The sequence below is a fragment of the Salvelinus alpinus genome, chromosome 3 (genome assembly GCF_045679555.1).
Source record: "Salvelinus alpinus chromosome 3, SLU_Salpinus.1, whole genome shotgun sequence".
Classification (NCBI taxonomy): Eukaryota; Metazoa; Chordata; class Actinopteri; order Salmoniformes; family Salmonidae; genus Salvelinus; species Salvelinus alpinus.
Window position 1 is genome coordinate 103,798,786 of NC_092088.1, and position 13,897 is coordinate 103,812,682.

General features: G+C 47.9%; 1 protein-coding gene across 1 annotated transcript in view; it reads left to right on the forward strand.

Annotated features, from left to right (window-relative positions):
* The first annotated feature begins 6,057 nt into the window (after nucleotides 1–6,057).
* LOC139569894 (rho GTPase-activating protein SYDE1-like) overlaps nucleotides 6,058–13,897 on the forward strand; it is a 102,679-nt gene continuing 94,839 nt past the window's right edge. The window contains exon 1 of the mRNA XM_071391218.1: nucleotides 6,058–6,378. Coding sequence (XP_071247319.1) covers nucleotides 6,294–6,378 — 85 coding nt within the window. The 5' untranslated portion in view covers nucleotides 6,058–6,293. The remainder of the gene's footprint in view (nucleotides 6,379–13,897) is intronic.

The following is a 13,897-nucleotide window of genomic DNA, read 5'->3' on the forward strand; positions in this document are numbered from 1 at the left end:
GACATGGGATTACCATTAACAACAACTACAACAACAATATTAATCAGAACAATACATTCATTTAAAGCAATGGTAGTAGACCAGTGTCAACATGACTGAGAAGACATATGACCTGGTAGTAGACCAGTGTCAACATGATTGAGAAGACATATGACCTGGTATGAAAGACAAAACAAAACTAAGCTAAATGGGAAATATTATCAACATTACTTTGCACTTTTCACTGGCTGTCACTCAGGTTGTGGCAAGAGGACACATATTTGGCTGCCAAAACTGCACATTTTGGCTTTTCACCCAATAAATATTTTATTTTTTCTTCATCTTTTATAGTTTCAAATTCTTTGTATTGAATTATAATTTTGGGAAAGAAATATGCTCTTAGGTCTGAGTATTTGTCACAGTGTAGTAGGAAATGCACCTCTGTCTCTACCTCTCCCCTCTCTCTCTCTCTCTCCCTCTCTCTCTCTCTCTCTCTCTCTCTATCTCTCTCTCTCTCTCTCTCTCTACACTGTTTCAACAGTTTCAAATTCCTTGCAGTAACCACACCTTCCTGATGAATGCCTTCCTTTTAGGTGTAATAAGTTGTTCAGCGTCCAGTGAGTCCAAAAGCATTCTTTCTCCCTAGAATTGTTAGCTGGGATAGCAATTATCTCTCTCTCTGAAACCTCAATGTCCATCTCCACACCTTTTTTTATTTATTTTATTTTACCTTTATTTAACTAGGCAAGTCAGTTAATTTGAAACCTCAATGTCTACCTCCACATCTCCAAGGGCTGAAACCTCAATGTCCACCTCCCCACCTCCAAGGGCTGAAACCTCAATGTCCACCTCCCCACCTCTAAGGGCTGAAACCTCAATGTCCACCTCCAAGGGCTGAAACTTCAATGTCCACCTCCCCACCTCCAAGGGCTGAAACCTCAATGTCCACCTCTAAGGGCTGAAACCTCAATGTCCACCTCCCCACCTCCAAGGGCTGAAACCTCAATGTCCACCTCCAAGGACTGAAACCTCAATGTCCATCTCCAAGGACTGAAACCTCAATGTCCACCTCCAAGGGCTGAAACCTCAATGTCCACCTCCCCACCTCCAAGGGCTGAAACATCAATGTCCACCTCCCCACCTCCAAGGACTGATACCTCAATGTACACCTCCACACCTATAAGGACTGAAACCTCAATGTCCACCTCCCCACCTCTAAGGGCTGAAACCTCAATGTCCACCTACCCACCTCTAAGGGTTGAAATCTCAATGTCCACCTCCCCATCTCCAACGACTGAAACCTCAATGTCCACCTCCAAGGACTGAAACCTCAATGTCCACCTCCCCACCTCCAAGGGCTGAAACCTCAATGTCCACTTCCCCACCTCCAAGGCCTGAAACCTCAATGTCAGGAGGTGGGGAGGTGGACATTGAGGTTTCAGCCCTTGGAGGTGGGGAGGTGGACATTGAGGTTTCAGCCCTTGGAGGTGGACATTGAGGTTTCAGCCCTTGGGGGTGGGGATGTGGACATTGAGGTTTCAGCCCTTGGAGGTGGACATTGAAGTTTCAGCCCTCGGAGGTGGACATTGAGGTTTCAGCCGTTGGAGGTGGACATTGAGGTTTCAGCCCTTGGAGGTGGGGAGGTGGACATTGAGGTTTCAGCCCTTGGAGGTGGGGAAGTGGACATTGAGGTTTCAGCCCTTGGAGGTGGGGAGGTAGACATTGAGGTTTCAGCCCTTGGAGGTGGGGAGGTGGACATTGAGGTTTCAGTCCTTGGAGGTGGGGTTTCAGGTAGACATTGAGGTTTCAGCCCTTGGAGGTGGGGAGGTGGACATTGAGGTTTCAGCCCTTGGAGGTGGACATTGAGGTTTCAGGCCTTGGAGGTGGGGAAGTGGACATTGAGGTTTCAGCCCTTGGAGGTGGGGAGGTAGATATTGAGGTTTCAGCCCTTGGAGGTGGGGAGGTGGACATTGAGGTTTCAGTCCTTGGAGGTGGACATTGAGGTTTCAAGGACTGAAACCTCAATGTCCACCTCCAAGGACTGAAACCTCAATGTCCACCTCCAAGGGCTGAAACCTCAATGTCCACCGCCACACCTCCAAGGGCTGAAACCTCAATGTCCACCGCCAAGGGCTGAAACCTCAATGTCCACCTCCAAGGGCTGAAACCTCAATGTCCACCTCCTAGGGCTGAAACCTCAATGTCCACCTCCCCACCTCCAAGGGCCGAAACCTCAATGTCCACCTCAATGTCCACCTCCCCTGTCGTACCCCACCATGGGTTAGGAGTATCTCGTATAACAGGTATTGTCCCTCCACCCCCATATGAGCTGTGACCCCAGTAAATCTAGCCCGTATACCCATCTGTCCAACCCCACCATGGGTTAGGACTATCTCATATAACAGATCTTGTCTGCTACGTGAGTTAAATGTTTGCAGCCTCCTCAACACGGCATATGAGTCAGAGCACATAACTACTCTGTTCGGCTTTGTCTTCCTCCACCCACTGGAATGTACACTGAGCTTACAAAACATTAGGAACTATTTCCTGGACAGACTGACCAGGTGAATCCAGGTGAAAGCTATGATCCCTTTATTGATTGTCACCTGTTAAATCCACTTCAATTTAAAGAAGGATCTTTTTAAAGCCCTGAGGTAATGGAGACATGGTGCCATTCAGAGGGTGAATGAGCAAGACAAAAGATTTAAGTGCCCTTTGAACGGGGTGTGGGAGTAAGAACCAGGTGCACCGGTTTGTGTGACGAACTGCTACGCTTATGCGTTTTTAACGCTTATGCGTTTTTAACGCGCGGCCAGCATCCCCTGTGGAACTTGACAACTTGTAGCTCATTCCCTGATTAAATTAGGCTGTTCTAAGAGGAAAATGGGGTGCAGCTCAATATTAGGAAGGTGTTCCGTGTGTATAACTACATCAATCTCTCCAACACTTGTAGTTCAGCTACTGGAGGTGGGAGGAGCCATGGTGGATTCACAGGGACAGGTACCGTGGGGCTGAACTCCCTTCCATACTGGTCCTATCTGCCTCGCCTGGCTATTACCCACCCATCCAAAGGTGTGTATTCTGTCCCGTGTTCATGTTCCCAACATGCCTGTAACACCTCTTTGTTGTCTAACTCACCTGAGGGCCTAGGCTACCTTACCTTAGGGCCTAGGCTATCTCACCTTAGGGCCTAGGCTACCTCACCTGAGGGCCTAGGCTACCTCACCTTAGAGCCTAGGCTACCTCACCTTAGGCCCTAGGCTACCTCACCTTAGGGCCTAGGCTACCTCACCTTAGGGGCTACCTCACCTGAGGGCCTAGGCTACCTCACCTTAGAGCCTAGGCTACCTCACCTTAGGGCCTAGGCTACCTCACCTTAGAGCCTAGGCTACCTCACCTTAGGGCCTAGGCTACCTCACCTTAGGGCCTAGGCTACCTCACCTGAGGGCCTAGGCTACCTCACCTTAGGGCCTAGGCTACCTCACCTTAGGGCCTAGGCTACCTCACCTTAGGGCCTAGGCTACCTCACCTTAGAGCCTAGGCTACCTCACCTTAGGGCCTAGGCTACCTCACCTTAGGGCCTAGGCTACCTCACCTTAGGGCCTAGGCTACCTCACCTTAGGGCCTAGGCTACCTTACCTTAGGGCCTAGGCTACCTCACCTTAGGGCTTAGGCTACCTCACCTTAGGGCCTAGGCTACCTCACCTTCGAGCCTAGGCTACCTCACCTTAGGGCCTAGGCTACCTCACCTTAGGGCCTAGGCTACCTCACCTTTGGGCCTAGGCTACCTCACCTTAGAGCCTAGGCTACCTCACCTTAGGGCCTAGGCTACCTCACCTTAGGGCCTAGGCTACCTCACCTTAGGGCCTAGGCTACCTCACCTTAGGGCCTAGGCTACCTCACCTTAGGGCCTAGGCTACCTCACCTTAGGGCCTAGGCTACCTCACCTTAAGGCCTAGGCTACCTCACCTTAGGGCCTAGGCTACCGCACCTTAGGGCCTAGGCTACCTTACCTTAGGGCCTAGGCTACCTCACCTTAGGGCCTAGGCTACCGCACCTTAGGGCCTAGGCTACCTCACCTGAGGGCCTAGGCTACCTCACCTTAGGGCCTAGGCTACCTCACCTTAGGGCCTAGGCTACCTCACCTTAGGGCCTAGGCTACCTTACCTTAGGGCCTAGGCTACCTTACCTTAGGGCCTAGGCTACCTTATTTTTTAGGCTATTAATTCATTACATTTCAGTGTATTTCAGTAGAATATACTATATATATAATACATACTTGTATACATCCATAAAAATCAATATTATTCATATTATTGTTCGATGCACTAAATTATTTAATGTTTTTTTTCAGCAGTCAACGAATGTCACAATCTTTCTAAGAACTCATGTGGAATGTTTGTTGCGCTGACTCAACGCCAGTACGACGTCACTTCCACCGGTGTTTTCAGGGAAGTTCAAGAGGACACGTGGGTTCATTTTTAGACACGTTCGTTTGCAGCAAACATTGGAATTTTGAATGCGGGAGGCAACCCGTCTGCCCCAGGGAGTCTACGTCCTCGCTATTTGTTCTCTGTTATTGTGTCGCCATCTTGTGGACAAACTGACAACAAACCGAAATACGTGCGAGTCAGAGTGATCAAATCAAATTGTATTTGTCTCATGCGCCGAATATAACAGGTGTAGACGTTACGGTGAAATACTTACTTACAAACCCTTAACCAACAATGCAGTTTGAAGAAAAATAAGAGTTAAGAAAAAAATTCCCGACTATCTTGGTGCGCTTGGGACCATGTTAGTTTGTTGGTGATGTGGACACCAAGGAACTTGAAGCTCTCAACCTGCTCCACTACAGCCCCGTCGATGAGAATGGGGGCGTGCTTGGCCCTCCTTTTCCTGTAGTCCACGATCATCTCCTTCGTCTTGATTAAGTTGAGGGAAATGAGCCGGCTTTTGGCCGTTCACGTCACGGGCCATACACAGCCATTTTGTGACAACTTTGGAAGTATTCTTGGGGTCATTGTCTATTTTGGAAGACCCATTTGCGACCAAGCTTTAACTTCCTGACTGATGTCTTGAGATGTTGCTTCAATACATCCAAAGAATTTTCCTTCCTCATGATGCCATCTATTTTGTGAAGTGCACCAGTCCCTCCTGCAGCAAAGCCCCCCCCCCCCTCCCACAACATGATGTTTCCAGTTGGCATAAAGTCCAGTGAAGTTCTTTGAGGGCCGTCGAGGTTTTCGGCTTGAGGTGGGATGTAAAACGACCCGTGGCGATGACAGAGGAGGATTCTCTCGGGAGATAATATGGTCGGTATTTAATTGTGAGGTATTCTAGGTCGGGTGAACAAAATGACTTGAGTTCCTGTATGTTCCTAGAATTACACCATGACTCCTTAATCATGAAACACAACCCCTCCGCCCTTCTGCTTCCTGGAGAGATACTAATTCCTGTCTGTGCGATGTTCTGAGAATACTAAACGTAATAATAATAACAGAAATAAAGACTAGGTAATTTCCTAGCTCAACGTCCTCAGTTCAGCGTCAGCTGTGGTGTGTTGAGTTCGTGGTATGAGTTGTGTATATAGTCTAGGTCTGTTGCCTCATTCATTGGTCACGGTAAAACATGTATAGAATGTTCTCCAGAACAGCCAGCAGAGGGCAGCAGTTCTCCATGATAGAGTCCTCACCATAGTCTCACATCAGGGTTGGAAAGACCTACTGCGTTATTAACCTTTAGGTCATTCAGGAGGCACTTTTATCCAGGGCTTCTTACAGTGCAGGGCATTCAACGAACGTCGGTAAAACAACCACATATCACAGACATAGCAAGATTATTCCATGTAATTACAAGCATATTACATAGTAATTAATTTGATCCGTGTTTAATTACAGTGGAAAAGGCCATAGGTCATTGTCTATGAGATGTAGAGTAAGTGTTGCGTTGTTACAATGCATGAAACATACTGTAGTAAACCATGACTTCGCTGAAACTACATCTCCCATGAGCACTTGCGTATTCCCTGCCGCTCAACTCTCTCGCACTAGAGGTGGTTTAAAAAAAAAAAAAAAAAGTTTGGGAAAGAATCCCAGGAATTCGTTTCCTGTGAAATTTGGCAAGAGGAGAGAACTGGATGTAGAGCTCAGAGCTCATTGACCAAGTTCCACAGACAGAGATGGGCTCCCACAACAGTCCTTTTACAGATGGACCGAGGACAAGGATGAGGACTCCCGGAGTTTAGAGCGAATTAACCCGCTTTCCCAGTCCGCCTGCTCCGAGCAGGGAAAAACACACATTACGGGGTTTCAGCCATGGCTGAGCCCCTGTTGAAACGGACCTTCTCTCGGCTGCGGAGAACGGATCGATCCCGGCGGAAAACGGACCCCAAACTTAATGGTAACTGTAAAACGATGTTTAGCGTTTTCATTCCTTTATAAAGACAGTTTGTCTTTTTCACATGTGTGTCTTTTTTACCCAAACTAGATAATCAATAAGTAATCCAGCCTTACACAAATAACAGACAGCTGCCGATGACGGAAACATGTATTCAGAAGCGGGCATTTACTTTTTTGTGGGGCAACTAACTTCGTTTGGCAGGAAGAAAAGGCATATCTTTTCAGCGAACACGCACGATATGGTGATGCTATTTGAGAAATATTGCGTGACGCTACGTCAAGGATAGGAGCGAAGCAGCAGGATAAACTTTGTATTGGTTCAACTTTAACATGTTTCACAATCCAGAAGTCACTCTGGACATTGTTTACATTCTTTTGGTCTGTCGACAGAGAAACTCAGAGCCGAGAATAAGTAGCGGAGAATACCGACGGCAACAGAACAGATCTAGAGAGAGTAACGTTAAGTCAAAGAAAGGGCTACCTTTAACTCCGGAACGGGCTACCGTTATCTAGAAACGGGCTACCGTTAACCCCCGAAATAGGCTACCTTTGACCCCGGAACGGGCTACCGTTATCTAGAAACGGGCTACCGTTAACCCCCGAAACGGGCTACCGTTATCTCCGAAACGGGCTACCATTAACCCCGAAATAGGCTACCGTTATCTCCAGAACGGGCTACCGTTAACCCCGAAATAGGCTACCGTTATCTCCAGAACGGGCTACCGTTATCTCCGAAATGGGCTACCGTTATCTCCGAAACGGGCTACCTTTATTTTCGAAACGGCTACCGTTAACCCCGAAATGGGCTACCGTTATCTCCAGAATGGGCCTAAAAAATGCGTTTGTCTGCAGATGTGCCAGTGTTACATAATTCAGCCATTCAGGATCCATACACGCGAGTCAGACAGGGCGGGCCGCGCCTCTCCAACCCCGCCCCAGACACTCCTATAGCGGCGTTGTCTAAATGGGATACATACAGCTTAGGTCAAATTGACGTTAAATTATATATTTTTTTTTTGTGTGTGCATTTTACCTAACCTTAACCCCTTTTCTAACAACCTAATTATCCTAACCTTCTGCTTAAGTTCTCTTAACCTGCTATGAAAAGTACATTCTGACATAAACTGTATACCATCTAATCAAAACCATCTATAGTCAAGATGTTACAGACAGTAGATTCCCACACATTGACACAGAGAGACCACTCAGAGACAGAAGATGATGCTGGGGGTTTGTATCCTACACAGAAACAAGAGCCAACCTTCCCTTCCCTCCTCTTCATCACTAGTAAAGTCAACTCACAGAAACAGGGGCCAACCTACACTTCCCTCCTCTTCATCATTAGTAAAGTCAACTCACAGAAACAAGGGCCAACCTACACCTCCCTCCTCTTCCTCACTAGTAAAGTCAACTCACAGAAACAGGGGCCAACCTATACTTCCCTCCTCTTCATCACTAGTAAAGTCAACTCACAGAAACAGGGGCCAACCTACACTTCCCTCCTCTTCATCATTAGTAAAGTCAACTCACAGAAACAGGGGCCAACCTACACTTCCCTCCTCTTCATCATTAGTAAAGTCAACTCACAGAAACAAGGGCCAACCTACACCTCCCTCCTCTTCATCACTAGTAAAGTCAACTCACAGAAACAAGAGCCAACCTATACTTCCCTCCTCTTCATCACTAGTAAAGTCAACTCACAGAAACAGGGGCTAACCTATACTTCCCTCCTCTTCATCATTAGTAAAGTCAACTCACAGAAACAGGGGCCAACCTACACCTCCCTCCTCTTCATCACTAGTAAAGTCAACTCACAGAAACAGGGGCCAACCTACACTTCCCTCCTCTTCATCATTAGTAAAGTCAACTCACAGAAACAGGGGCCAACCTACACCTCCCTCCTCTTCATCACTAGTAAAGTCAACTCACAGAAACAGGGGCCAACCTATACTTCCCTCCTCTTCATCACTAGTAAAGTCAACTCACAGAAACAGGGGCCAACCTACACTTCCCTCCTCTTCGTCATTAGTAAAGTCAACTCACAGAAACAGGGGCCAACCTACACTTCCCTCCTCTTCATCACTAGTAAAGTCAACTCACAGAAACAGGGGCCAACCTATATCTCCCTCTTCGTCATTAGTAAAGTCAACTCACAGAAACAAGAGCCAACCTATACTTCCCTCCTCTTCATCACTAGTAAAGTCAACTCACAGAAACAGGGGCCAACTTACACTTCCCTCCTCTTCATCATTAGTAAAGTCAACTCACAGAAACAGGGGCCAACCTATACTTCCCTCCTCTTCATCACTAGTAAAGTCAACTCACAGAAACAGGGGCCAACCTACACTTCCCTCCTCTTCCTCACTAGTAAAGTCAACTCACAGAAACAGAGGCCAACCTACACCTCCCTCCTCTTCATCATTAGTAAAGTCAACTCACAGAAACAAGAGCCAACCTACACCTCACTCCTCTTCATCACTAGTAAAGTAAATGAACAGAAATATAAATGAAAGAGAATCATTGTGCCAGTCTACTCTCTGCCCTGAACTCTGTAGTCATGTGAATAAGGCCTTTATACAAGTCTTGGATATGATTTCACCAGGGCTGGACAGCATATGGGCTGGGACTCTGTTTGAGAAAGCTGTATTTGTCCCACAGTCCCAAGGTTGAAGGGCAATGACAAACATTAATGTTGAAGTCTGTGTGAATGTGCCAACATTTAGTTCTCTCCTCCTCTTCTCTCCTCTGTTTTCTCTCCTCCTCTTCTCTCCTCCTCTTCTCTCCTCCTCTTCTCTCCTCCTCTTCTCTCATCCTCTTCTCTCCTCCTCTTCTCTCCTCCTCTTCTCTCCCCCTCTTCTCTTCTCTCCTCCTCTTCTCTCCTCCTCTTCTCTTCTCTCCTCTGTTTTCTCTCCTCTGTTTTCTCTCCTTCTCTTCTCTCATCCTCTTCTCTCCTCCTCTTCTCACCTCTGTTTTCTCTTCTCTGTTTTCTCTCCTCTGTTTTCTCTCCTCCTCTTCTCTCCTCTGTTTTCTCTCCTCTGTTTTCTCTCCTCCTCTTCTCTCCTCTGTTTTCTCTCCTCTGTTTTCTCTCCTCTTCTCTCCTCTGTTTTCTCTCCTCTGTTTTCTCTCCTCCTCTCCTCCTCTTCTCTCCTCTGTTTACTCTCCTTCTCTCCTCTCCTTCTCTTCTCTCCTCCTCTTCTCTCCTCTGTTTTCTCTCCTCTGTTTTCTCTCCTTCTCTTCTCTCCTCCTCTTCTCTCCTCTGTTTTCTCTCCTCTGTTTTCTCTCCTTCTCTTCTCTCCTCCTCTTCTCTCCTCGTCTTCTCTCCTCTGTTTTCTCTCCTCTGTTTTCTCTCCTCTGTTTTCTCTCCTTCTCTTCTCTCCTCCTCTGTTTTCTCTCCTCTGTTTTCTCTCCTCTGTTTTCTCTCCTCTGTTTTCTCTCCTCTGTTTTCTCTCCTCTGTTTTCTCTCCTCTGTTTTCTCTCCTCTGTTTACTCTCCTTCTCTCCTCTCCTTCTCTTCTCTCCTCCTCTTCTCTCCTCTGTTTTCTCTCCTCTGTTTTCTCTCCTTCTCTTCTCTCCTCCTCTTCTCTCCTCCTCTGTTTTCTCTCCTCTGTTTTCTCTCCTCTGTTTTCTCTCCTCTGTTTTCTCTCCTCTGTTTACTCTCCTTCTCTCCTCTCCTTCTCTTCTCTCCTCTGTTTTCTCTCCTCTGTTTTCTCTCCTTCTCTTCTCTCCTCCTCTTCTCTCCTCCTCTGTTTTCTCTCCTCTGTTTTCTCTCCTTTGTTTTCTCTCCTCCTCTTCTCTCCTCTGTTTTCTCTCCTCTTCTCTCCTCTGTTTTCTCTCCTCTGTTTTCTCTCCTCCTCTCCTCCTCTTCTCTTCTCTGTTTTCTCTCCTTCTCTCCTCTCCTTCTCTTCTCTCCTCCTATTCTCTCCTCTGTTTTCTCTCCTCTGTTTTCTCTCCTTCTCTTCTCTCCTCCTCTTCTCTCCTCTGTTTTCTCTCCTCTGTTTTCTCTCCTCCTCTTCTCTCCTCTGTTTTCTCTCCTTCTGTTTTCTCTCCTCTGTTTTCTCTCCTCTGTTTTCGCTCCTCCTCTTCTCTCCTCCTCTTCTCTCCTCCTCTTCTCTCCTCCTCTTCTCTCCTCTGTTTTCTCTCCTCTGTTTTCTCTCCTTCTCTTCTCTCCTTCTCTTCTCTCCTCCTCTTCTCTCCTCTGTTTTCTCTCCTCTGTTTTCTCTCCTTCTCTTCTCTCCTCCTCTTCTCTCCTCTGTTTTCTCTCCTCTGTTTTCTCTCCTTCTCTTCTCTCCTCCTCTTCTCTCCTCTGTTTTCTCTCCTCCTCTTCTCTCCTCCTCTTATCTCCTCCTCTTCTATCCTCTGTTTTCTCTCCTCTGTTTTCTCTCCTTCTCTTCTCTCCTCTGTTTTCTCTCCTCCTTTTCTCTCCTCCTCTTCTCTCCTCTGTTTTCTCTCCTCTGTTTTCTCTCCTCTGTTTTCTCTCCTCTGTTTTCTCTCCTTCTCTTCTCTCCTCCTCTTCTCTCCTCTGTTTTCTCTCCTTCTTTTCTCTCCTCTGTTTTCTCTCCTTCTCTTCTCTCCTCCTCTTCTCTCCTCCTCTTCTCTCCTCCTCTTCTCTCCTCTGTTTTCTCTCCTCTGTTTTCTCTCCTCTGTTTTCTCTCCTCCTCTTCTCTCCTCCTCTTCTCTCGTCTTCTCTCCTCTCCTCCCCTTCTCTCCTCTCCTCCTCTTCTCTCCTCCTCTTCCCTCTCCCCTGCAGCAGTAGAATTATGGATGACATCACTGCTAGGTCAGAGGGGGCGTGTCATATATTCCAGTGTATAACAGAGCCTGTTTTGTACAGACCCTGTTGAGGAGGATGACGATGATGATGATGAGGCATTACTGATGAATGGACACATTGAGAAATGCTCCATCACTAACATTAAATTGGCCTGTCGCCTATAGTTGTTACAGATGACACATTTGAGTGGCCTGTGATGTCTGGACGAGGTGATCTCATTAGTCCTGTTGGGACGACCTAGGTTCCTGGTTTAAGCAGGCTGAATGGTGAACCCAGCAGTCAGTGTGGTTTTAACCAGGCTAGTCTACCGTGGGTTTTAACCAGGCTAGCCTACCGTGGGTTTTTACCAGGCTAGCCTACCGTGGGTTTTAACCAGGCTAGCCTACCGCGGGTTTTAACCAGGCTAGCCTACCGTGGGTTTTAACCAGGCTAGCCTACCGTGGGTTTTAACCAGGCTAGCCTACCGTGGGTTTTAACCAGGCTAGCCTACCGTGGGTTTTAACCAGGCTATTCTACCGTGGGTTTTAACCAGGCTAGCCTACCGTGGGTTTTAACCAGGCTAGCCTACTGTGGGTTTTAACCAGGCTAGCCTACTGTGGTTTTTACCAGGCTAGCCTACTGTGGGTTTTAACCAGGCTAGCCTACCGTGGGTTTAACCAGGCTAGCCTACCGTGGGTTTTAACCAGGCTAGCCTACCGTGGGTTTTAACCAGGCTAGCCTACCGCGGGTTTTAACCAGGCTAGACTACCGCGGGTTTTAACCAGGCTAGCCTACCGCGGGTTTTAACCAGGCTAGCCTACCGCGGGTTTTAACCAGGCTAGCCTACCGCGGGTTTTAACCAGGCTAGCCTACCGCGGGTTTTAACCAGGCTAGCTTACCGCAGGTTTTAACCAGGCTAGCCTACCGTGGGTTTTAACCAGGCTAGCCTACTGTGGGTTTTAACCAGGCTAGCCTACCGTGGGTTTTAACCAGGCTAGCCTACCGTGGGTTTTAACCAGGCTAGCCTACCGTGGGGTTTTAACCAGGCTAGCCTACCGTGGGTTTTAACCAGGCTAGCCTACCGTGGGTTTTAACCAGGCTAGCCTACCGTGGGTTTTAACCAGGCTAGCCTACCGTGGGACCACATTCCCACCCTGAGAACACGTCTGTCTGTGACATAGGATATGCTTCCCAACTGGCACCCTTTCCCCCTTTACAGAGCACTAGTTTTGAGCAGAACCTTATGGGCCCTGGTCAAAGTAGTGCTCTAAATAGGCCATAGAGTGCCGTTTGGGACACAACAAAAACAAAGTCAGAGTCAAGGTCTGCTCATTCTGCTGCAGTCCACTGTAATGACCTCCAACTACGTTGCCAGAATCTTTCAAGGGCCTGGTGGTTTCTACAGCCTGGCCTGTTCCAGCCAGCAGGACACTCTGTATCCCAAATGGCACCCTATTCCCTATGTAGTGCACTACTTTATACTACAGCCCTATTCCCTATATAGTGCACTACTTTATACTACAGCCCTATTCCCTATTTTAGTGCACTACTTTATACTACAGCCCTATTCCCTATATAGTGCACTACTTTATACTACAGCCCTATTCCCTATTTTAGTGCACTACTTTATACTACAGCCCTATTCCCTATATAGTGCACTACTTTATACTACAGCCCTATTCCCTATTTTAGTGCACTACTTTATACTACAGCCCTATTCCCTATATAGTGCACTACTTTATACTACAGCCCTATTCCCTATATAGTACACTACTTTATACTACAGCCCTATTCCCTATATAGTGAACTACTTTATACTACAGCCCTATTCCCTATATAGTGCACTACTTTATACTACAGCCCTATTCCCTATTTTAGTGCACTACTTTATACTACAGCCCTATTCCCTATATAGTGCACTACTTTATACTACAGCCCTATTCCCTATATAGTACACTACTTTATACTACAGCCCTATTCCCTATATAGTGCACTACTTTATACTACAGCCCTATTCCCTATTTTAGTGCACTACTTTATACTACAGCCCTATTCCCTATATAGTGCACTACTTTATACTACAGCCCTATTCCCTATATAGTACACTACTTTATACTACAGCCCTATTCTCTATATAGTGCACTACTTTATACTACAGCCCTCATCTCTCTGGCCCCTCCCTCCTCTCTTTACCCCTCCCTCCTCTCTCTCTAGCCCCTCCCTCCTCTCTCTGGCTCCTCCCTCATCTATCTGGCCCCTCCCTCCTCTCTTTACCCACTCCCTCCTCTCTCTCTAGCCCCTCCCTCCTCTCTCTCTGGCTACTCCCTCATCTCTCTGGCCCCTCCCTCTCTCTTTACCCCCTCCCTCCTCTCTCTCTGCCCCCTCCCCTCTCTCTCTGCCCCCTCCCTCCTCTCTCTCTGGCTCCTCTCTCCTCTCTCTGGCCCCTCCCTCCTCTCTCTCTGGCTCCTCTCTCCTCTCTCTGGCCCCTCCCTCCTCTTTCTCTGGCCCCTCCCTCCTCTCTCTCTGGCTCCTCTCTCCTCTCTCTGGCCCCTCCCTCCTCTCTCTCTGGCTCCTCTCTCCTCTCTCTGGCCCCTCCCTCCTCTCTCTCTGGCTCCTCTCTCCTCTCTCTGGCCCCTCCCTCCTCTCTCTGGCCCCTCCCTCCTCTCTCTCTGCCCCCTCCCTCCTCTCTCTCTGGCCCCTCCCTCCTCTCTCTCTGGCTCCTCTCTCTGGCCCCTCCCTCCTCTCTCTCTGTCTCCTCTCTCCTCTCTCTG